Genomic DNA, 24440 nt, shown 5'->3' on the forward strand with positions numbered 1-24440 from the left:
TGCTGCCTGTAATAAGTGGTGCCTTGTGGAACTTACCATTCTGTCTTGTTGTCTCGCTTATCAGATAAGATTCATTCCCCTTAAGACACTGGGGCTGGTGCTTGTAAAGGCATTATAAGCCACCACAGCATAGAAATCACGAAGAGGCTCGGACCACAGTTTATAAACATCACGTTTGCTTGAGAGAAGGACATTAATTTCTAGCTTTTTTTTTTTTTTGAAGGGGGGGTGAGGTGCTGGATTGTGATATCCAAAAATGGTTCAGATATTCTTCTTTAAGTGGTCTTTAAATTAAAGCTCAGGATTTGTGTTGTTAATTCCAGGGAAGTACTCCAGTAGCTGTGCTAAAGGCTTCTTTCTCTTGGGCTAAGGAGCCTTGAAGTCTCTTCCACAAAGTGCAGTGGCTTCAGTCAAAACCTGCAGCAACACCTGCAGCAGTTCTTAATCTGTTGCTTAGGATGCTGTCCTGGAAGGCAGCAAGCTGCCCAAGGCCAGAAGGGTCCCAAATGCTGCACTGCTCCCCTGGATGGCAGCTCTAGACTAAGGCATTTTTGCTCCATCTCTTCCTGTTCCTTCCTTCTGTCAGGAGTGACATTCGTTTTTTCTCAGGGCCAGTCTAACTACTAGCAAGTCCCAAATTGAGGGAAGCCCTAAAATCTGCCTTGTGCTGTCATTGGCACCCTTATCAGGGTTTTGTAGCTGTTACTCTGTGCTTTCTCCCTTGGTGGATGTTACAGAAAATTAAGGCTTCAAAGTCAAGGCTGTTTCTGTAAGTCTAGGAACCAGAAATGGAAAAGTCAGGCACTGTGAGAAAGGTGTATGTCATCCAGCAGATCTCTGAACATCCATGCCTCTGAAGCCAAGGCCAACTGTGAGCCAGATGTTCAACGTTCTGTAAATAGTTTGGGTTCTTGGCACCGTGCTTAGAAACTGCGTGCGTGTGGCCTTCAAAGCAGCAGTGCTGCATTCACCATTAACTCCTCTCCCGGGAATTTTCAGCTGCTTTACCATGGAAGGAAGCTCCTGCAGTATTGTTGGTAACTATAGAGCAAAGTTTATCATTGGAAAGGGCAAACATTGCAAAAGTGACGGGGTTGGGTTTTTTTTCTGCTTCTTTCCTTCAGCTTCGTTCGGCACTGGATAAAACTGAAGAGCTGGAAGTCAGCAACGGTCATCTAGTAAAACGCTTGGAGAAGATGAAGGCCAACCGCAGTGCTTTGCTGTCACAGCAATAACCACCAGCTCTCAGTGGAAACGACTGCTGGACAGAATCCGAACGGTGTTACAGATGCTTCTGTGTCTTGCTGTCCGGGATGCTTTGCGTCATGCCTTCTGACAACAGACAACTGCAACATTTGCTAGGTGCCACGCAGCCGTGGTTCCCTTTACGCAGATTCAGACCTACTGCACTATATCTGCAGGAGTAGCTGATCCACATGGCTGTGCCTGCGGGGCCCTTCTACGCACTGCTGTGGGTACAACATCTGTATGCCATGTAAGAAGCACATCGGGGCGCCGCGTTGAGTTCTCCCAGAAGGCACGGCAGCTGTTCCTCGCCATTTCAAATGGCATTCGAAGAAAACACTTTGACTGGACTGGAATTTTGTGTCTTGCTGAGAATTTAAAAAAAAAAAACAAAACAACAAAAAAACACTAAGTTTTAGACTTTCTCATGACTGTATCTGTCATTTAGTGACTACGGTAGAGTTATTCATAGTAGGCTTTTCATTTACAAATCACTGTGGAACCACAAGCCATTACAAAGCAAAACTCCTTCAGTGGAAACCGTGGAAGAAGATGGTCTTGGAAGCAAAAGTGACCTTAAATGACTTTGCCAATAAAACAAAGGTGTTTGGAGGGATTTTTGCACCGGTCGAATCATAAGACTATTTTATTTCAGGGTAAATAGGCAATAGCTTCATTGGATTTCAAATCTTATTTGTATTATTTAATCCCTGCTCTTGGAATTGAAGTAGAATACTTCTTAAGGATGTAAAGTTGTGTTAATAAACCAGCGTAAGGCCATGTTTGAAGAAGTGGTGGGTTTTGCACTTACATGACTTCAGTTTGTCAAAACAAGTGTCGTTTGCTTAAACAAAATACGTCATGGGTTTTCTACATCAGAAACTATCTACTGGTCCATGAACTGCTAGGAAAACACGCCGCTACAGAATGCAAGTCTAATCTTTAAAAAGTAACTGATAAGAAGCACTTTAGAAAATGTTACTGCATATGGGTGTTAGTTGTTTTGTTTTTTTACAAATACAGAGATAGCAAAATATTTCCTTTGCAAGTCATTGTAAAGGTTTTCCACTTCTCGTGAAAGCTACCATAACCAGTTAAAATGATGCAGTTTACACAACTAGCACAGTAGCTCTGGACTGTGGGGAAAAAACCTCTGAATGTACTACTCCAAGGAGAACAGCAGTTAGCTGAAGATGACATCTGTCCTTTCCCCTTCAGCCCTACCCCAGCAGTAATGCAGGTGAGCAATTCCCTAAGGGATCTGCTCGTGGGATGGAGCAGCATCTCCTGTTTGGCAGGAGCAGCCTTCTGTCAATACGGTTTGATTAAGCCAAATGCAAACTCAGAAGCCCGTGTTGTCCTAACTTGGTTTTGGATTTGCTGGTCCAGATCCTTCTCTAGCCTCTTCCTCATAGCCTGGAGGTTAGGGGATAAATTGCTGCTATTTGGAACATCAGGGGATTGCTGGTATCTTAGAGCACCTTCACAAGGCCAGTAAACCAAAACCTGTATCTGAATGTGTTTTGGCTAGGTTATAACACCGTCGTCTTTGCTCCTTGGAGTGCCCTGAACTTCAGGGGTGAAGTACTGAGGTGAATACTCCAGGATGTGGAAGAGGTAGGCTTGCTGTGCCTCTGAGGAAATAAGTATGTCCTTGCTGGTCAACTGGGGTAGAACATGGGAAATGGAGGAACTGAAAATCATTTAATTTACTCTCCAGCTAGGGCTTTGGATTTTGTTTTCCTTTCCTTGAGAGGAACATTCAAGTGCAAATCCGTGTTTCTCATGGAATACCTCAAAATCGCTGTCGATACCTATTTACAACTTTATGTGACTTGTGTAATTTCTGGTGTACGAAGCCTCTGGGGCCTAAAAAAAGATGAGTTAAGGGTTTTTCTGAATGCAAATGAACGTGCTAAATGCTACATCTTGCTAACTGATGATGAAGTGTGGGATTACCACCAGTCATCTTATTTGTGGTAGCAGTAAGAAACTCCCCTGGCAATATTCAGGAGCAACAAATCAGAGTTGGTCCATAAGGCTGAAAATAATGTTTTGCTCATCAAGAAGTGATGTGTTGGTTTTTTTTTTAAAGCAGATTGCATCTTGCACCCCATAAGCATTAGCCTCATGACAGAAATCAGCTGTGTATTTCAACCTGGATATGCTCTTAGTAGGAATCGTCGTGTGTGATGAAGTAGCTGGATGTTGAAGCTACGTTTTTTTCCCCCCATAACTTTCAGTATGACTTAGCTTTAGAATAAGGGAAGAGAAAGCACCGTTGGGTTTAATGCAAACTGGTTTGTGTCTTCCTGTGAAGAATGTACAGCAGGGCTTTGGATGATGACAGCAGCACATGCCCACGTTGTTTCCATTGGGCTCCAGGCAGGGCTGCCTCCAATGGCCCCACAATTCTCCTACAGTTTCTATTTAAAACTGCTTTGCGTTTATTTTCAAATGTTAAATAATATTAATGTTTGCAGAATGGAATGTTACCCGAAAAAAGTTTATTGGTTGTTGGTTGTTTTTTGTTTTTCTTCCTTTTTATATATAAATGTCAAGGAGTGTGGAAAAGGAAACTCATCAGCAGAAGTTGCCAATAAAAAACATCACTTTTTCGGGTGCTTTCGGTGGTCTGTCCTCGTGCTGCTGCTGGGAAACGGCCCCGAGCAGCGCTGTGTGGGGATGCGCGGCTGTGGGGCTGCGGGCGGGCGGGCTTCTGAAGGCGGTTGTGCTTCGGGGCTGGGTGCGTTCAGACCGCCGCTGCGTTGTTTAGAAGCCTCAACGTGTTTTTACCGCATTTTAAGGACTCTGGGAGAGCAGACCTTGCACCGCAGCAGCCACGACCGAAAGCAATTCTGCATCAAAGCGCTCTGGATAGCGGTAAGATACAGCGCACAGCTGCGGCTGCGCCAGGAGAAATGGCGGCGGCAGCGCCAGGAGAAATGGCGGCGGCAGCGCCAGGGCTCCGCCTCAGCCAATCAGACGCGGCGGCCGTTGAGCGCGTGGCGGGCCGTTGGCGGGCGGGCGGGCGCGGGCTGCGGTCGATAGCAGGGGGAAAGCGGGCTCTCGTACGGTGCAGATACCGTGAGGGTGGCTTGGTTTCGGGAAGGAGGTGGTCGTGGCTGCCTGCGGGAGGAGCTGCGTGGATCGCTTCTGAGAAGGCCTCATGTGCGCCATGGAGCTGCAGGAGGACCGTGCTGAAGGCAGCCAGCAGCGCTTCGCGCGTGGCTCCCTGCTCTGCCCTCGTCCGCGGGAAGCCCAGCAAAGCACCAGCGGGGGCCTTGCAGCGTTATCGGAGGAAAGCTTGCCTTACTTGAGTACGTCTTTAGATGCTGCTATTGACGTGTATGACGTGAGAGTGAGAACCTGCAGCGCCGAGGCAGATGAAAGCCAGAAAGAAGCTGGCGTGCTGAGGACGGCGTGTGCTGGTGGTACGTGGTGCAGCTGCGGGGTTTGTGATGCTGGGAGTCACCTCCGTGTGGGTGAAGATTCACAGCTGGAGTACATCAGTGCGAACGAGGAAGGCTTTGGTGATGGGAATAGCTCAAGTGAGCTGTCTGAGCAAAGGGAAGCTGTAGGAAAGGAAGCCCTGGTGGCAGTAGATCCAGTTCATGACGTTGCAGGTGGCGGAGCTGCAAAAGAACAAAATCTTTCTGAGTCTACTTCTGAGTGTTGTACAGCTATGCCAGAGCTTCCCCAGCTGCTCCAGGACTCTCTGCCTGTTGGCAGTGGCACGTTTTGTAGTAGTAAGGAGGAGCAGGCAGCATCTCTTAGTGGTCTTGCTGGAAGTGTGCTCGAAAGTCACGCATACGGGAGTAGAGGGAGGAGTTATCCAAATCTGCTTGCACCTGACCGTGCAGAGGTGGAAGATGCTTCCTTACGTGGTGGTGCACAGCCCAGACAGAACGACAGATGTGTTCACAGCAACTTAGTGGAGCAAGGAAGCCCTTTGCTGTCACCGAGGGAAAGAGCCCGAGCAACAGCCACACAGGTCTGCAAAAGTGCAGGGGACTCTGATTTTTACAGTTGTGAGGAACCCCTCCTGTGCATACGTGGTGCCAGCTGTGCTTACTGCGCTTCGAAGGGGGATGAGAACCAGTGTCCAGTCCCTGCAGTTCTCACTAGCAAAGATCTCAGTTCTGGGGAGGAAGCTGCAGGGAAATCTTGCAGTGCAAATACCTCTGCCTCCCTCAACTGGGAGTGTTGTGAAAGCTTGGTAAATGTGGTCAGTAATTCTAAAGTTAACCAGGCTGTCGACGCAAGTTCTGATTTTAGAGTTTGCTTTACAACCAGCAGAAGTACCAGTGCTCAAGTTCCTCTCTTATCCAGGGCAATTAATACAGAGATCACAGTGATGAACAAATTCAGACATGTGGGTTGGCTTGGGGAAACTTGTACCAGTGTTGCTCGCAGTACAGACTGGCTGTCTGGGACTGGTCCTACAGAGGAAATGGGGTCACAGCTTGCTGATGTGCACCAGGATGGCAGTGCTGCAGCAAATGAAAGAAGTTCACAAGTCAAGGTAACTTCAGAAATAATAATAATGTTGATGCATAGCTTTGTAAACCTAACACTGCTGAGAACTTGCATATACAAATGTTAATCCGTAACTTCTTTGTAATCATCTTTATTTAGGAACAGTGGGAATCCAAAACTGAGTCGTGTAACAGCAGTGTAAAGATAAAGGCTGACAGGTGGGTCGTGGATTGTTCTCTGTTTGGAGTTCTAGATGCTGGGTAAGATTTCTGTGTTGGAGATGGAAAGGCTGTGTTTGTCGCAGGGGAGTTGGACTGGATGGCCAACTCTTGAAAGTTGTTTTAAGCTCTCTACAGAGAGAGTGGTGAGGTGCTGGAACAGCTGCCCAGAGAGGCTGTGGATGCCCCGTCCCTGGAGGTGTTCAAGGCCAGGTTGGATGGGGCCCTGGGCAGCCAGTATTAAGTGGGGAGGTTGGTGGCCCTGCATGTGGCAGGGGGATTGGAGATTCATGATCCTTGGGGTCTCTTCCAACCCTGGCCATTCTGTGATTCTCTAAAGGTATTCTGTAAAAACTTCCAACTCTAAAGGTTCTGATTCTATAATTCTGCAAACAGGAGGAACTGATTGCATTGTCTTTTTCCTTAAATCACCTCAGACGTAGCTTTTGTAAAGCTGCTCGTTAAACAATAAATCATAGGAAACCTGCAATATTGACTCAAACTCTTCATGACTGTATTATTATTATTTTGAAGGCCAGCACACCTCAACAAAGAAGCTGTGAAGGATTCTGTGTCTGTCTGTCAAAATCTACTGCAGAGAGCTGTTGAAGCAGAATTGCAGGTTCTAAACGCTCACTACCAGATGTGCTATCAGCACTGCTTGAAGATCCACAAACTGGCTTTGGAGGAAAATGCATGTTTTAGCAGGTGTGTTAATGTCCTTCTGAGTGAAATGGATAACTTGGCATTAATTGCTAAATATTTGCCCTGCAGCAGACTTGCCTCTGGATGTCTTACCATGCTGCTGATGGGGAAAATTTATCTTTCCTATTATGGGATGCAATATTTTTCACTTAGAGGGTGGTGAGGCACTGGAACAGGTTGCCCGAGGAGGCTGTGGATGCTCCATCCCTGCAGGCATTCAAGGCCAGGCTGGATGTGGCTCTGGGCAGCCTGGGCTGGTGGTTGGTACCCTGCACACAGCAGGGGGTTGGAACTGGATGAGCATTGTGCTCCTTTTCAACCCAGGCCATTCTATGATTCTGTGATGATTTTATTTTAACAGATACCATGGAAATACCTCTGCTAATACTGAATCAGGTTCCTCTGTCACGTCAGTTTTGGAAGAGCTAAAAAAGAATTACAACAGTATGAGAGCAAAAATACAAGCGGGCACACCTTTGAGCGCACTTCCACCACTGTCAGTTGAGATAAAGTTATTGCCAGTTGTTTCTTCCTATGTCCCATGCAAGGTATGTTTTTGAATTTTCTGTTTGTTTGCTTTCGATGATTTCTTTCTTGAAAATTGAAAGTCCTGTTTTCTCTTTTGACAGTTATTCAGGGAGGAACTTTGCCCCGGGTAAGTAGTCCTTGCTTCCGGTTTTAAAGCTCAGAATAAACATCTTTTAAGCTCTGCTCCCCTTTGACTTGGGATTCCTATATTTTGGGATGCTTCTTGTTGCTCTAGACTGCATAGCACTTTGGGTGCAGTGGTTTCATTTCAAGGAAGGCTCTACTCTGTAGTGTTCTCAGGTGGGAACTGTGCAGTGGCAATTAAATTAAAACTTGCGGAGCTGTACTTTGTATTAATTGGATCTTTTGCAGTTCTGTTTCAGGCATGAGAAAAGCAGGTTTTGAAGCTTCACCATTGCAAGAAATCAGAACTCCTGTTAACGTGGTAGGTGGGGCTTTGTCATTTGATAGACATTGTGCTGGGAGCAGGGTCTCTTCTCAGCTATGCTCTGATAACAGCTATGGGCTGTAAGGCTCAGGCTGGGATTCTCTGCCAGTAGCAACAAGAGCTGCTGAGGGACCACTTTGGGTTGTCCTTTGGAAGCAAAATAATGTGGGGGTTCTTGGTGGGATCATCAGGCTCTCTTTTTAAAATTTACCTGTTTAACTGATTAATGTTCTGAAGTTAAAAAAAAGGTCTTATCAAGTGCAAGCTGTATGATATAACTGGAATGTGCTCGTAGGAGAGTGCACAGCCCACATGTTTAACTGACGGCCAGCAGCCCAGTGACTCTGCTTCTTCCAAGATGTCCCAAGAGCAGCTTGAAAAGCAGGGCGTGCAGCACGGTAAGCTCACTGCTTCTGATGCATGGCCTGCTCATTGTTTGAGGGGTGAGGTGAGGGGTGTGGTATAAAATACATGCCAGTAAGCACTCTGACACTGGGCACAGCAGGACATCCCTATACATCAGCCATCTATTACACTTTGTATCCAGAAAAAAGTGGTCATAAACCTTTGCTATTTGAATCACAAGGGAGACCTGCTGCGTGTCACCTCTTCTTCAAGTAGCAGCAAATAATGTAAGTAGCTGGGATCCTCTGATATTCGTTCATCTGAGTTTGACACACTGAAATTTATTTGTCAAGGATGTGTGAGAAGCAAAGAGCGGAATGAATGTTGGTTTGATGCTAAGGAGGACTTCACAGGAACAGACTTTTCAGGAGAATCTGAAGAAGTGGGGAAGTGCCAAGAGAAACAAGACACGGTTGGTTTGAGAGGTGAGGTCCCATGCTTTAAGGTGACGTACCTCATGATGGCGCTGATGCTGTGCGCTCTCTGTCCCTTTCTGCATCCTTCCCTCTAATGGCTTCTTGAGAACTGCTTTAGAGATGTCAGTTTGAGCTGAAAAAATGGTAACAGTCTGATTTCTTCCGTTTGTTATCAGAAGCAAAGATAACGGAGAGTGCAAATGAGTGCTCCTTTGTTTGTGTTGGTGGCTTGAGTTCTTCGGTGTCAGAGGTACGCCTGCTTCCATTTCCATAGCAGTGATGTCTTGCTGCTCGTGTGAACTTTTGTGCTACATCCCTGCAAACAAAACGTGTGTGTTTTTATAGGGTGATCTGAGATTGCATTTCCAGAAGTACCAGATCTCTGTCCTGCTCTGTGGAGATTCTGATAACCACAGGTAAATGAGTGAAGTTTTATTAAGTAATAGATAGATACAGATTAGTTGGCAAAAACCTGTGATTCCGGGCAGCTTCTCACCTTATGAGAAGCTAAGCAGCTTGGAATTTTCTCTTGTGACATGGTTAATGTTCAAAAGATGAGAGTCATCGTGTGTTTGTATTGACAGTCCCAAAATACTTACTGACATTGTGTAGCAACTGAAGCTGTACTTCACCTAGCTTCCTATTTCATGTCTTAGGTGTGCAGTTCTTGGCTTTAAAGACGCCTCTGCAGCAAAGTTGGCAGTGGAAGAAATGAACAAGGCAAAAATTAAAGGAAAACCAATAAGTGTGGAGCTTGTCAGTAATCCATCGGAGAACAGATCTTCGGCTTCCCGAATCCTTGGGAAGAAGCTTTGGAGTGAAGCCCTCTCTGTTGCTAGCAGTGCAAGCTGTGATCAGAATGAAACACTGCCATCAGCCCCTGGTTCTGAGGGAGCTCCTGGCACCTCTCCTGCTTCTCTGAAGGTGCCTCTCCTGCCCAGGGCTTCTTCACCAGCTCCTTGCTCTACACAGTTGCCTTCAGAAGCAAAGTGCCCCAAATCCTCTGCTGAAGACTCCGTACATTTTCTGTTTGCAGTTAATCAGAAGGTAAGTAATGATTACTGTGGCTTCTTTATGTGGCAGATTGGAGCCTCACAACTTCTTCCTCTAACATGTTCTATTTATTGCTTACTGAGCAGTGTTAGGGTATGAAAGCACGGAGTGTGTCAGTTATAAATTGGTGACATGCTGGACAAGAGTGATATCACCATTTGTTTGCTCCCACATCAAGTTGTGATGTTTCTTCTTATCCCCAAACCAGTAGCCCAATAGATATCATAGGTATCATTTCTATGTTCACTCACGTTGGTCAAGGCAAAAATAGTAATGTCTAATGAACTGTAGATAACCTATGTGAATTTCACTTCTCCTTTTTCTGTAACACACATACTTACTGGTAGTAAAGATGCTCCAAATGACTTGTGCAGCACATAGCCCACTCACTGCTTGCTGCTTTTCATGCAATTTTAGGATGCTGGAGAGAATTCCCTGCCAAGAGCACCTGCTGCGCCTCTCTCCGCTAACTCATCAGAAGCCTTTATGTCTCCTAACGCATTGAACGTGAGCAGTTTTGCCAAATTAATGAAGAAACTTAAAGCCATTCATCCAGAAGCTAGTAGGTAAGAGTGCTTGGATTGTAGTTCTGCCCTGATTGGTAATGAATCACAGAATCACAGAATGGCCAGAGTTGGAAGGGACCTCAAGGATCACGAATCTCCAACCCTCCTGCCACATGCAGGGCCACCAACCTCCACGTTTAATGCTAAACCTGGCTGCCCAGCCTGGTCCAACTGGCCTTGAACACCTCCAAGGACAGGGCATCCACAACCTCTCTGGGCAGCCTGTTCCAGCACCTCACCACTCTCTGGGTAAAGAATTTCCCCCTGATGTCTGACCTAAATCTCCCCTCCCTCAACTTAAAACCATTTCCCCCCGTCCTACACATATCAACACTTTCAAAGAGTTCATTCCCCTCCCCTCTGTAGGCTCCTTTAGGTACTGCAGGCTGCAATGAGGTCACCCTGCAGCCTTCTTTTCTCCAGGCTGAACAAGCCCAGCTCCCTCAGCCTGTCCTCACAGGGGAGGTGCTCCAGTCCCCTGATCATCCTAATGGCTCTCCTCTGGACCCTCTCCAACAGCTCCCTGTCTTTTTTGTACTGCGGGCTCCACACTTGGATGCAGTATTCCAAATGGGGCCTCACAAGAGCAGAGTAGAGGGGGACAATCACCTCCCTGTCCCTGCTGCCACCCCTCTTCTTATGGACCCCAGGATACCATTTGCCCTCCTGGCCTCAAGAGCACATTGTTGGCTCATGTTAAGTTTTTCATCTATCAGGACTCCCAGGTCCTTCTCCACAGGGCTGCTTTCAAGGACTGCTCCATCCAGCCTGTACGGATGCCTGGGATTCGTCCGGCCCAAGTGCAAAACTTTGCACTTTGCCATGTTGAACCTCATCAGGTTCACCCTGCCCACCTTTCCAGCCTCTGGAGGTCCCTCTGAATGGCATCCCTTCCTTCAATCTTGTCGACCGCACCGCTCAGCTTGGTGTCATCAGCAAACTTGCTGAGGGTGCACTTGATTCCTACATCACTGTCATTGATAAAGATGTTAAAGAGCACTGGTCCCAACACAGAGCCCTGGGGGACGCCGCTCATTACCGGCCTCCACCTGGACACGGAGCCATTGACCACCACCCTCTGTCTGCATCCTTTCAACCAGTTTGTTATCCATCGAGTGGTCCACCCATCAAATCCACATCCCTCCAATTTGGAGATGAGGATGTGGTGGGGGACCACGTCAAAGGCCTTGCTCAAGTCCAGGTAAATGACATTGGTCACCTTTCCCTTGTCCACCGATGCCATCACTCCATCATAGAAGGTCACCAGATTGGTCAAGCATGACCTTCCTCTGATGAAGGTCACAGATGACATGCCCATCCCTTATGTGGTCGAGCACGTCATCCAGGATGATCTGTGCCATGATCTTCCCAGGCACAGAGGTGGGACTCACCGGCCTGTAGTTCGTGGGGTCCTCCTGGCTCCCTTTCTTGTAAATGGCAGTGATGTGACCCTTTCTCCAGTCATCTGGGACCTCACCTCACAGCCACCACTTTTCAAAAATGATGGAGAGCAGCTCAGCAACCATCTCAGCCAGCTCCTTCAGGGCCCTGGGATGCAGCCATCTGGCCCATAGACCTGTACACATTCAGTCTCATGAGGCAGACTTGGACCTGCTCTGTCCTCACAGCAGGGGGGGATTTGTCACCCCAGTCCCCACCTAGAGGTTTAGGGATGCCATAGCCACGATAGCTGGAACGCTAAGCAACTGCACAAAAAGTGATGTCAGCAGTTATTTCTGTTGCTCCTATAGAGACACAATCGTGGATGCTCTGCTGGAGGTGAGGAAGAACAATAACGGTGTCCTGAGTGGTTTGACCATCAGCTCCATTACGCAAAGGGCCTCTGCAATCCTAAGGAAAGCAACGGCTGCTGGTACAGGGAAAGCAGTGTCAATCAGTGAGTATTTAGCCTATAAAAACACAGGTGTGAATTCATCTAGCTGTGTAGCCTAGGAGAACTTCCTAGGAACGTCTTCCTGCACGAAAGTAAGGGAAGGAATCATTAAAACAATGATTTCTAAAGACGGACTGTTGCTGTACAATGTCTGTAAACACAGGAGCTTGCTAGTACAGCTATCAAACTGGGCACACTGGGGGTTTTACTGTGCGGGTTTGAGTGATGAGCTCAGTGACTGAGCACATGATCGATGTTCTGGGCAAAGGTGACATCTAATGGCCAGTTCCTGTGTAGCATTTCACACAGGAATTCCAGTAGAGGCTCAATTCTGATTTAAAACTTGATGATTTTTTCTGGCTGGGTGGATGGGGGGAGAGCAGTGGATGTAGTCTACCTTGATTTCAGCAAGGCATTTGATGCTGTCCCCCACAACATTCTTATAACAAAGCTGAGGAAATGTGGGATAGATGAGTGGACAGTGAGGTGGGTTGAGAACTGGCTGACTGGCAGAGCACAGAGGGTCGTCGTTGGTGGTGCAGAGTCCGGTTGGAGGCCTGTAACCAGCGGTGTTCCTCAGGGGTCTGTGCTGGGTCCAGTCTTGTTCAACATCTTCATCAATGGCCTTGATGAGGGGATAATGGCCACCCTCAGCAAGTTTGCTGATGATACGAAGTTGGGAGGATTGGCTGACAACGCCTGAAGGCTGTGCTGCCATTCAGCGAGACCTGGACAGGCTGGAGAGCTGGGCAAAAAAACCGGATGAGGTTTAACAAAAGCAAGTGTAGAGTCTTGCATCTGGGGAGGAATAATTGCATGCACCAGTACAGGTTGGGGGATGAGCTGCTGGAGGGGAGCTCTGCGGAGAGGGACCTGGGTGTCCTGGTGGACGACAGGTTGGCCATGAGCCAGCAGTGTGCCCTTGTGGCCAAGAGGGCCAATGGCATCCTGGGGTGCATTAAAAAGAGCGTGGCCAGCAGGTCGAGGGAGGTGATCCTCCCCCTCTGCTCTGCCCTGGTGAGGAGTACTGCATCCAGTTCTGGGCTCCCCGGAACAAAAAGGTACAAAAAGGACAGGGATCTCTTGGAAAGAGTCCAGCGGAGGGCCACCAAGATGGTGAAGGGCCTGGAGCATCTCTGCTATGAAGAAAGGCTGAGTGAACTGGGTCTGTTCAGCCTTGAGAAAAGAAGACTGAGAGGGGACCTGATCCAGGTCTATAAGTATCTGAGGTGTGGGGGGCAGAATGGCGAGGCCAGACTCTTTTCAGTGGTGAATGGAGACAGGACAAGGGGAAACGGCCGGAAACTGCAGCATAGGAAGTTCTGCACCAATGTGCGAAGGAAATTCTGTACAGTGAGGTGACGGAGCACTGGAACAGGCTGCCCAGGGAGGTGGGGGAGTCTCCTTCTCTGGAGATGTTCAAGACCTGCCTGGATGCTGACCTGTGTGACCTGCTGTAGGGAACTGCTTTGGCAGGGGGTTGGACACGATGAGCTCTGGAGGTCCCTTCCAACCCCTACAATTCTGTGATTCTGTGATTCTGTGTGATATTTATTTCGGTGCAGATATTGAACAGAATAAGTTTGCACATCCTCTAGTTTTTGCACGCTGAAGGTATAGATGGTTCCTTTCTTCTACTGGCTTGCCTGGAAATCTTGCATTGTTTTCTCCCTTTGGCAGAGTTAGCCCCGAGTTGGACATCTCAGTGTTTACACGTCTGTGTATTTGTTAATTGTGGAGGAGTCTCTGCATTCGAAAAGACAGGGAGGGAATTTTGGCCTAACGCTGAAAGCACCACCAGGAAACGCATGGAGCCTGTTCCCTTCTGAATGCTGACTTGAGAACTTTGAATTAACTCAGGCCATGCAAACAATTACCTCTGGTTGTGATCTGTCACACAGGGACCGTTTTATTCTATCAGCATCACTTTTCTGTGCAGTTCTCAGGGCTAGGAAACCTCGCTCTTGTGTGCAAACTTCCGCCCTCCTTAGCAAAAGCAGCTCAGCCAATGGTGCCCTGGGATGCTGGCACTGCTGACGCTTTGTTTCGCATACACGTGTTCAGGCAAAACTTAATCTGCTTTTCCTTTGTTTTTCTTTCTGTGTAGGTGATGTAATGAAGAACTGAACGCTTCACATGACAGATTTTTGCAGTCCAGCTCGCTCCGGGATTGTTCTGTATTTCTTGTTTGTTTGATTTCGGTAGAGCTTTGTGAAAACTCGCTTAGTGTTGCTGCATGGTTTGCAGTTTTGTTTGACAGAACGTTGCCTCAAGGTCTTTTGAGAGTGGCTTTGTGTGCAGGCAGATGGTAAGTAGTTCTCCCCTGCCTGGTCGTTCAATGCATTTCTCTGAGGTTGAAGGCTCCCATAGCAGACTTCTCTCATAGCAGCAGCACTTCTCTGTGCTGAAGCACGCAGCCCCGGCTCGTGGTGCTGCTCTGTGTCAGCGATAGCTGCAATGCTATCAAACAGCTGGCATGCTTGCATGATTTCCAGACAACGATTCCAGATATTGTGCACAAATGTCAGGCATCCTTTTCATACAAGGCAGGGCAGGACAGGCAGCAAGGCCCAGCTTGGAGAGCACGCAGTGCTGGTTGCGTGAACCCAGTGCTGCAGTGGCTGCTCGCAGCAGAGCCGTGCCCTGCAGAGCTGGGCCTGTCAGCCTGCCTTTTGTATGCTGCAGCACAGCACAGGGGAAAGCCTCTCCCGGCCGCTTCGGGGTGATGCGGGAGCACGCAGCCTTTTGTTTGCATGTGGAGCCACTCCCAGGGTTTTCCATCCTCTTCTGGCAGCTGAGGGTGTGCCTGCCGTGGGCAGCCAGCGCTGGTGGCCACTGACGGTAGTGCTGTCGTACCGCGCATCACATCGCACCTCCGTCCCTCTGCTGGGCTTTGCCCTGCCTCCTTACGGTGAATAAAGGTTGCGATGCCTTCTTCCCAGAGTTGTGCCGCTCTTCTGCTGTTTCCAAATCTCACCCGTTTTGTCTCCCCTCAACAGAACCGCGGCGGCAAACGCTTCCCCAGGGCCCGGCGCTGCGCTGCCAGGCGCCGCTGCTGGTTCGTCCTGAAGCCGCAGCTCAGGCCTCCGCTTTGCTTTCCCCCCCGCGGGCGCCCAGCTGAGCGCAGCGGCAGGCTTTGCCCTAGCGCTCTGCTAAAGGCGCTCGCTGCCCTCCGCGCTGCCTAATTGTGCGATTAGACGGGCGCGATGCTTTACAGAGGGCGGCATGCTGCTGCGATGACGGAGAGGGATGTCCGTAACGGAGCGATTCCCGAGGAGCCGCGGCTGGGCTGCAGGTGGAGCTGTGCGAACTCGTTTGATTTCTGTTAACGCGAAACGAGCACCGGGGACGGGCGCGATCGCGCGGCAGCTCCCGGCGAGGCGGCAGCCGGGCCCCTCGCTGCCGGCCATGGCCCTGCTGCCGCGCCGCTTCCTCTGCTTCGTGCTGGGTGAGTGCCGCGGGCTGCGCCGGCAGCCAGGGGAGAGCGGGGGCTCCGGGAGAGGCTCCTGAACGTGGGCTGTGTGGGCTTTGCCCGAGCTTTGCCGGCCGCGGGGGGAACGGGAAGGAGCGTTCGTTCCCAAGTGCTGAGAAACGATCGAAGTTGGGCTCTGCGCGTGCAGGCGGTGATGCCGTCCAACGCGGTCCTCTGTGAGACGCACTGAAGAGCACTCGTGCCAGAAGACATCCCCTGCCTTTGGCTACTAACACGGAAATTAACGACGGGGCGACTGCTCTAAGAGGGGTTTTGCCCTTTTCCATTTCTGAACCGGGCACGAGGAGAGGACGCAGCCAGAAGCGCTCCTTCTGGCCACCCTTCTGAGCTGGGGATGGATTGGCAGGTGGGAGACTGCCATTCACTTTGGGAACTCCTGCATCACCCACCTGCTTTCACAAGGCATGAGGTCTCCTCGATGTTGGTAGGGTTTTGTGTGCAACAGGTGGAGGATTGCCTTATAACCTGAGCCTAGCCAGTAAAAACCTTAGGATTGTGCTTTAATATAAGAAGTGTGTTTAAGATTGCTTAGAAAACAAGCTGCACAGTGCCGTGCAGCTACTCTTGCACGAAACTCAAGTGCTCTTTGAAGAAACGTAGATTTGTTTTTCCCCTATTTGCACTCCAGTGCAGGTTTTCTCCTGGTAACCCTGCTGAATGATGCATGGAGCTGTGTGCTGTGACGGGCTCATCCCTGCGCTGTCATTAACCGTAAGCTTCCCTGCTTCAGCTGCAGGACCTCTGCTCATTCTTTTGCTGCACCTTCCACCACGTGGTTTGGGTTCAGGGACTTTAAATAAGACAGTGGGAGCTGGTGGTACTCCAGGCTGCTCTTTTCCACTTTCAGGGCTCGCAGCAGGACATCTGCCTCTGTAAGCCTTTAGCTGTGATGGATGGCAGCTAATCCTGGCGCTGAGTTGGAGATGCATTTCTCTCGCTGTGTCCTTTTGTAGGTTTTGTTTGTTTGTTTGTTTTTTTAAAGTATGTTCTGCTCTAGTTGGGGAAAAAAAAAAAAAATTAAAAGAAAAAAACCCTGTTTGTTCCTTGCTGCTCTGTTGCCATGGACAGATGTGGCCACACTGGGGGTGACCACTGAGACAGGGGAGTGGTGAATGTGGAGATTGCTGATGCTTCTGATGAAGCAGGTGTGGGTTTTCTTTTTTAGAAAGAAAAGATAAAACAAGCTGTGCTGATAGAAGTGCTGGCAGCTTGCTGTGTAAGTGCTGAGGCAAACACAGAGAGCTCAGCTCTCACAGAGTGCAGGGGCTTTGCTGAGCCCCGGCTGCCGTGCCACTGCAGCTCCTCGTGCTGAGCTGCGGTCTTATGGTGCAGCGCAATGCAGAAGTGCTCAGGGAGGCCAGCTGGTTCTGTTTCGGTGTTATGAAAGGAATACAGACGCTTCAGATGCCTGGATGGCATCCAGAATAAAACTGGGGGAGCCAGATAGAGGCTGAGACCGCTTTGTTGCGTCTCTGTTGAGTTGGTCACTTCTGTGTCAAGTCAGCTCAGCCACTCGTGCTGGCTGGGAGCACCTTCCCTTCCTCTTCACCATCTTCCTGCCAGCCTCACCAGTTGAGCTTTCCTCTTAGCAAAAAAATGCTCTGTTGGTGCTCTAAGCAGCTGGCTGCAGCTGGGGGGTCGTCTAAAATAACCCCAGCCCTGCTTGCCACACTGGAGTGCCAGCTGTGTCCCAAGGTACCTGCTGCCATTGAAGGTGAAACAGCTGGGAGCTTGGGGCTGCTTGTTGTTGGCAGGAGCAGACTCTCCTGTGGGCTCTGCTGCCTGATTTCCACATTTGTGGAGTTCCCTGTGGGCCAGGTTGCGTGTGGAGCTTGGTTGTTGCTGGTGCCGATGGATGAAGTGATCCCAGCTCAAGGCTGTCAGAAAACCACATTATTTCTGTTAAAACCAAGCAGATTTGCAGGGTTATCACAACATTTGGCTGCATTGGGTCCTGGAACAGAGGGAACTTGAAGGTTCCTATTCGTGAGGAGAGATGTTGGCCTCCGTATGCGAAAAGGCAACAGTGAGCCTGGGCTCAGACCTGCTTCGTGCTCTGCTGGGTCGCTGTGCCATCAGTGCTGGCACTGCCACGTCTTTTTAGGTAAGGCTTGGTGGGAAGCCATCTGTGCTTTGTGTGGGTGAGCAGGAGAGAAGTGCATTATTCAGCTGGAAGGGAAAAATAGCCTGCATCAAGAAACCCATCTTAAAAAAGTGAAATAAATTGTTCTCTAGCTGGGAAAATGCATGTTGAAAGTATTTAGGCGAGCCGTAATTCTTTGCAGCCTGGGATGAGTGCATCAGCAAGACACTGGGGCTGTTTATTTTCCTTTGCTCTAATGGATTTTTATATTTATTTATTTTGTTCTTTGTAGGCTTTGTGCTCAGCTGAGTGAGTAACGTGTGTCCGGGAGCCATTTTTTTAGATCTCAAAGGTAGTTCCATAAAGCAGCCCCTAGTTGTGCACAGCGGAATGCACCCAGCTCAACGCAGACAAATGCTTTGGGAAGCCAAGCAACGTGATCAGAGCACTGCTGTCCCCAAACTGACCTCCAGCATCTGTGCCTGTGGTGCTGACCCTCCTCCTGCTGCACACACACAGGCAGAGGTCGCCTCAGCATCCTTCTGATCAGCCCCAAAGCCCAGCAGGGTGAGCATGCAGGTCCCTCTGTCCTCCTCCTTGCAACCCCATGGTCTTTGGGAGTATTGGGTAATGAAAAACTGTGCTCCTCTCCAATAATTTAACCAGGGCAGATAATTTTTATAAAGCCCACGCTATTCATTAAGGATGTAATTATAGCTAACTGCTCATGCCAGGTTTTGGTGTGCAGTCAGCCAGCAGTTGGTGTGCAGCGTGCCCGGCTTCTGATTCACAGTCCTGTCCCTCCCCTCTTCATCTGGTCTTTATTTTATCTATGCGCTAAATCAGCTTTGTTTTGGTTTGGTGTTTTTTTTTCTTGGAAAAAAGAGCATTTGCTGCTCTGTCCTGCATGGAGTTAAGTCCAGGGACATCTAAGAGAAGTCGCCTTCCAGGAAATGTGCTTGACAGCCACCAGCACCTGACAAGAACATCGCGTCTCTCCTGCTGCTCCACACAGGGAACTGAGGTCAGGGAAGGAACTGGAGCAGCCCGGGGCTGCCTGTTGCCATTTATTTATTAGCTAACAGCATCTAGCAGTTCTGCTATCAGGCAAAAAGTCAGTCCTGTTTTAATTTTAATCCAGTAGTTTGGATTGGATTAAATCGTACCTCAGCTGCTCTGTGCAAACCAGAATGGGGAGAAGTTGGCTGCAGGTACAGGAAACCGCTGTAACAGATGCTCCATGAGATACTGACTGTGGAGCTCTGCCACCAGAGGTGCCTGAGCGTGACAGAGCTTCAGCCCAGGGTTTCTTCTGAGGAGAGGGAAGGCTGTCTGCAGGGCCTTATTGATAGCACAGAGGAAAAGAAAGCTCTCAGCAATGTCTCTGCACTAAGTTTTGGTGCCACCACAAGTTTGTGCCGTGGGTGGTTTGGGAGCACCAGGCAGACCACAGCCCATCTGCTTGCATGTGGGCACGGCTGGAAGCTGTGGGCTTAGCTGTCGTGCTGGGAGCACTCGCTGGTGCTGCGGAGTTTGAGCCACAGAGCTCATTCTCAGTGCAACAGAGCAAACCTGCAGACAGGAGGGGGAAAGCGGAGTGATTTCAGCCTGAGCTTTGTTCAGAAAGCAAATGATTTCACGTGGGGTTTTGTAGCGTTTGGGAGAAAATGCTGGGATTTTAGTCCTTGAAGTCCTAGAAGCTTTGTTGGCTTGTAGATAAGCGTGCTTGTTCACTGCTCGCCCTGCTGTGATTGTCACTTAGCAGTGGTCTGCAACCTTTGGGGGTTTAATTACACCTCTGAGCTTTTAGCTGAGTATCCAGCTGTTCTCTGCTCCCTGCTGTGCAGCCCTGAGGGCTCTTCACCAGGAAAGCCTGCCAGTCCAGCTGGAACTGGGTTGATTGCTAACACATCCATGGGCAACGTGCTCCACATGTTTCTTCCTTCTACATCCAGCACCATCCAGGGGTGTCACAGGGGTGTTCATTTAGTGGCATTTCCTTAATAGCTCAGCAAACCGAGGGACCTGAACAGTAGTTCAGGTACTCCTCATATGCCTTGCCACTTCTTTCCCAGCTGCTCACAGCCATGCTCAGCCCATCCATGCCTTTGAGTTGCTTTGATTGGCAAGCACTAAAAGCTCCCAAGGGTCGTGTTTTTGCTTGGTTTGATTTCTTTGTGTCTTTAACTTGTATTTTCTCATTCTGGAGTTCATTTCCGTGCTGAATACGAGATAGCTGTAGCTTGCAGCTGCTCAGGTATGGCTTGTGGTTGCTTCTTGTCTTTCCAACTGAGGTGGAGCTGCCAATTAAGGTGTTTTCCTCTAGGAAGTGGCCACGGTGTCTGTTATTCGGGAACAGATGTCAGGAAATGCTGGGGCCTCACTAATAATAGTTGTTGTGCTGGTACAAGTGGATGACCTGTCTCCAATCTCATCTGTGCTAATTGGCTCCGGGCAGCCAGGCTGAGCTCAGTTAAATTCTGCTTTTCCTCACGTTGTATTGCTCTTGAATTTCTCAGGGCGGCTTTCTCTTCCCCGGCTCCTCTCTCTGCTTTGCGTGCCTTGCTTGCTTCTGCAGGCTCCGCTTCCTGCTTTGCTCCAGTTCCCCTTGGCTCCTCTCCTGCCTGCTTTTCAGTCCGTTCTCCAAGCCCTGCTTTCTCCTTTTGCACCCTGTGCTCAGCATTGCTCCCGTGGACGACTTTGGCCATCGCAGCCCACTGCTCCCAAGGCCAACATTTCTGCAGCTAAACCACGCGCGAATTATTTCTTTTGTTAAGAAATGAAATAAAAAATACCCCCTTCTCCTCCAGCTTTTGCACTGAGCTATTCACATGTAGCAAAAAATAGAGTCGGAATGCGATGCTTGCCTGCAATGTGCTCCAGTAGCTGCAAAGGCACCGGCAGGCACTTTGGGACCAAGAGCAAGGTATTATTTATAGCCAGCTGCAGTAAATCATTCCTACTAAGGTTTTTCTTTCAGCCTGATTCCTGTGTAACATTACTGCTGCTTTCCATAGAAAAAATGGCACAAATTCATCCAAAAACACAGCTCGTATGGGAGCCCAGTCGAGCTGCTCACAGTCACTCCCTGCAGCCTTCCTCCAGTGCAGTCTTCATACCCCAAATTCCACTAGTGGAGTCCACAAGAAGCATCTTTCTCCTCTGATCCCAAACCCCTCTACGGCAGAGCTCAGACTGGTGGTGACAATATTTTGGTGCTGGTGCACACCACCTATGCAGAGATGGGTATTTGTTTGGAGGCACAGCGCCTTGCAGGTAATTTGTAAGGAGTTCTTCAGACAGGACCTGTCTGTGCTGCTGGTTTTTAACAAGAACACTGAATTTGAAGTCTGTGCCATCAGCAGAGGATAAGGCTGCATCCTTTCTTATTCATGCCTTACCTGGGAGAACACGCTGTGAATAACTGATTCAGGCATCAGGCACTTGGACAAGTAACTGCAGATGATGGGGAAGGGAACTGATGATAAGTGGGGAGAGGGGAAAATAACAAAAAGCACAGCATGTTTTTAAGGGGCTGTCTAAGAGCAGGGCTGCCTTTACTTCCTGCGGTGCTCTGGCAGATGGGTTTAGCTCCAAGCACCGGCTCAGGGCAGGGCTCAGTTACAGGTGCCGTTCCCTGCCTAGTCCCATGGTAAGTATGGGGAGGTGGTGACCCACGACCCGACCCCTTGGCCTGTCTTTTCAGCCCATCACTTCATCGCGGCGACGGCGTGCCATGAGGCGGAGTACGGCAGGCAGATCCGCGAGCGCTGCCTGCGACCCTTCAAGCTCAGCATGGAGGGCATCGGGCAGCAGCTGTGGTGCAACTGGGATGAGACCATGGGGTAAGTGTGGGTCTTCCTCTCCAGAACACCTCATGAGCCCAAAAGAGAGCCAGGTCAGAGCTGGCGAGCCTAAGGGACAGCGTGGGTGGTACCGCATCAGGGACCTCCTGCACCCATATTTGATTTGGGGATGGACTGAGTTCAGCAATGGGTTTTCTTCCACAATGGACCAAAGGTGCCATTTCACACTGCTTTTTTGTTGTACTGTGACAGTGCCCTGGCACAGAGGGCTGTGGGGCCTCCTCCCCGGACCCCCCCTCCAGACCCACCTTGACGTGGTGCTGGGCACCCTGCTCTGGGTATCTCTGCTGGAGCAGGGGCTGGGCCAGAGGGACCCAGAGATCCCACACTCCCTTAGTGTGAGACACCCTCTGTATTTAAAGTCTCAGGCTGTCCTACAGGCTTGCCCTTCGCGTCCAGAAGTCGCATGTTGATTTTTCCTGCCATCTTGGAGGAGAGGTTGGCGTGCTGTTGGTAGGGCATGGCAGCCTTCTGCTGCTCATAATCAGTGTCAGGGAATTAGCAGCGATCCGTGGCAGATGAGAAGCAGGGTCCTGGGCTGCTCTCACCAGAGCTCACTTTGCATGTTGTGCTCTCATCCAACATCAGGGCATGGTCTTTCTCTTGAGAGACAGAAGAGTGTACAAAAGCAAGCTCTTGCAACACAGCTGGGGATTGAGGGCAGCTGGAAAGGGAGAGCAGATGCTGCCACGTGCCATGAGTGTGTTGCACAAACATACAGTTTTCTGGTTAACTTCCTGCCTGTTCCTCCTCTTCTGTGCCAAATTGGTATCTTCCTCTCTGTGCATTTATGTGTATGTAAACACATATGTAGCCTACAAAAATGACAGCTTGGGTTTTCCTTCCTCTTTATCAACGATAAAATTGAGGCGAGAAAGAGCAGGAAGACTGTGTGGGAGATGTTCTGCTTCTGGGAAACCTCATCTGTCCCAAAATCTGACTTCCTGAAAGATTCAACAGGTTTGTCAGACAAGCATTAGCCCTTATTCTGTTCTTTTCTGTAGCACAGAGTGCATTGGACATCTCTTGTTTTCATGATGTCTGGGGCTGCTGCCTCTGAGCAAGGGGAAGTGCACCTCCTGATTCGGTGCCACCTGTGAGCTGGATGAGGTGCAATCCATCTCCAGATCTTCGGTGAGGCCACAGCACAGAAAGCAGAGTTGTATTAGGGAGCTGCTTCTTTATCTCTGACATCCTGATTTTCTTCTGAATAGCTTCTGCTAAACTTATTATCCTTGAGGCACTTGGAGGAAATGTTGATAAACTCACAGTGTTTAATTTGATTGCACGAGTTCATTTGCTCTGTGGGAACACGAGCCTCGGGTTGTGGAGGAGAGGATGTTCTGGGCCTAGAGCCTCATTGTTTGTTCTCCATATTTCCCCCCAAGCCAAGGAATTTTGATCCTTGAAACCTTTCTGGAACAGAGCGTCCAACCATCAGTAGGCTGAGCCCCACCACCAGTCCATGTCCATCCGTGCCACATCCACACGTCTCTGCCCTGCACAGCACCACAGCCTGAGCATCCTCCCCAGGAAGAAATGTAGCCGGGGAAGCTGTGTGAGCTGCCACTTGCTTTGGGAAGGCAGATTTGAATAACAAATTACATGCACGCTGTGTGGTGGGAATGGAGGAGGACGAACCACCGCAGTGCCAGCATGGCAGCGCAGCTGCAGCCGTCACTCAGCTCTGGCTGCTGAGGGGCCGCCAGGCTGTCACCCTGCTAAGAATACACCCCAGGCATTTCTATTTATCGCCAGCTTCCCGAGTGTCTGTGGGATGCGCTGTCTTGAACAGCGACCTTGCAGGGGAAGACACTGTTTTCTTTCCCTTTCCTTTAGAAAGTAAAAGTGAGCTTTTTGCCTTCTTTCGTTTTCCTCCCCCTTTACAAAGTGGGCTCACTAGAAGAAGAAACCTTTTTCTGTCCCTGGCTACCCAGTCTCAATATCTGTGTGCACATACAGACACCTCTGCAACAGAAGGTATGATCTCTATGATAGAAAATATGTTTTCTGACATACATACAACCATACTTCTATTATGGAATATTATATCCCATCTTGGTTATTATATTTTACCTTCATTACACGCACAGTAATACTCTTAATATCACAAACCTTTCTGTTGGTATCCAGGGCTGGGCAGATCCATTTTAGTGGGGTCTGTGGGAAGCACCTGGTGATGGGAGGCTGGTGAGGACCCAAGTCCCCCACTGTTGCCACCCCGGTGCCCTGTCTGTCTTGCAGCACCTACGGGGAGCTGACGAACTGCACGGTCGCGGTGGCTGAGAACCTCACTTGCTACTGGCCCAACGGCTTGGTGGATGAGTTCTTCGTCGCCGTCCACAGCCACTACTTCAGGAACTGCTCCCCATCCGGCCGGGCGCTGCGTGATCCCCCCAACGGCATCCTCTGCCCCTTCATCCTGGTGCCCATCCTCGTCACCCTGCTGGTGACAGCGCTGGTGGTGTGGCGGAGCAAACGCAGCGAGGGCATCGTTTAGAGATGGTTTGTAGGGGAGAACCTGGCCGAGGAGCATCCTTGGGTGCTGAGCCCCATTGGTGCCGCTGCGTCCCCTGCTGGCCCCTTCCCAGGTGGTGGCTTCCAATTAAATCCATCCTTAACAACCTGGGGATGCTGGTGGCATTGAGGATGCTGCTCGCTGGGTAATGGGAAAGTGCCACAGCTCTGCTCAGACCTTCCCTGCTTCCCTCCTGCCAGCCTACAGCATCCACTGGGGGGAAAAAAGGAAAAAATGGAAAAATGGGGGGAAAAAAAACAAGGCAGGGGTCGGTGTCCTGCCTCTGGTGCCAGCACAGCACTGGGACGTGCCGTAACCACAAGGACAACGGGTCAGGGCACAGCCTGGATGATAAAACCTTCACTTTTTATCCTTTTTTTGTTGTTTTACCCTTTGTATCGGCAGGAAAAGCACCTTCTCCCCCTGCCCACCTGCAGACAGGCTCCAACTACAGGTGGAGAGATGGGTGATGGTCACTGCTTCATACTGGCAGGTGATACCAGTAGCGGCACTGATGGCCTTG

At 49.6% G+C, this 24440-nt stretch overlaps 2 protein-coding genes across 4 annotated transcripts in view; both read left to right on the forward strand.

Moving 5' to 3' along the window:
- The window catches only part of LRRFIP1 (LRR binding FLII interacting protein 1), a 96449-nt gene extending 92579 nt beyond the window's left edge, over positions 1 to 3870 (forward strand). For all 3 annotated transcript variants that reach the window (XM_042822527.1, XM_042822528.1, XM_042822529.1), the window contains one exon: positions 1125 to 3870. In XM_042822527.1, coding sequence (XP_042678461.1) covers positions 1125 to 1235 — 111 coding nt within the window. In that variant the 3' untranslated portion in view covers positions 1236 to 3870. The remainder of the gene's footprint in view (positions 1 to 1124) is intronic.
- A 553-nt stretch (positions 3871 to 4423) lies between these two features.
- On the forward strand, positions 4424 to 24287 carry LOC122162408 (RNA-binding protein 44-like). Its single transcript, XM_042822725.1, has 17 exons — positions 4424 to 5770; positions 5884 to 5942; positions 6477 to 6650; positions 7009 to 7195; positions 7277 to 7302; positions 7548 to 7620; positions 7919 to 8021; positions 8322 to 8453; positions 8621 to 8694; positions 8790 to 8860; positions 9101 to 9491; positions 9915 to 10063; positions 11815 to 11989; positions 14983 to 15015; positions 15222 to 15405; positions 21240 to 21378; positions 23644 to 24287. The coding sequence occupies exons 1-17, from the start codon at positions 4424 to 4426 to the stop codon at positions 23897 to 23899; spliced, it is 3573 nt and encodes a 1190-aa protein (XP_042678659.1). The 3' UTR covers positions 23900 to 24287.
- Positions 24288 to 24440: the final 153 nt, after the last annotated feature.

This window comes from Centrocercus urophasianus, unplaced genomic scaffold (genome assembly GCF_019232065.1).
Source record: "Centrocercus urophasianus isolate 14NV4802_14NV808 unplaced genomic scaffold, USGS_Curo_1.0 seq_20, whole genome shotgun sequence".
Classification (NCBI taxonomy): domain Eukaryota; kingdom Metazoa; phylum Chordata; class Aves; order Galliformes; family Phasianidae; genus Centrocercus; species Centrocercus urophasianus.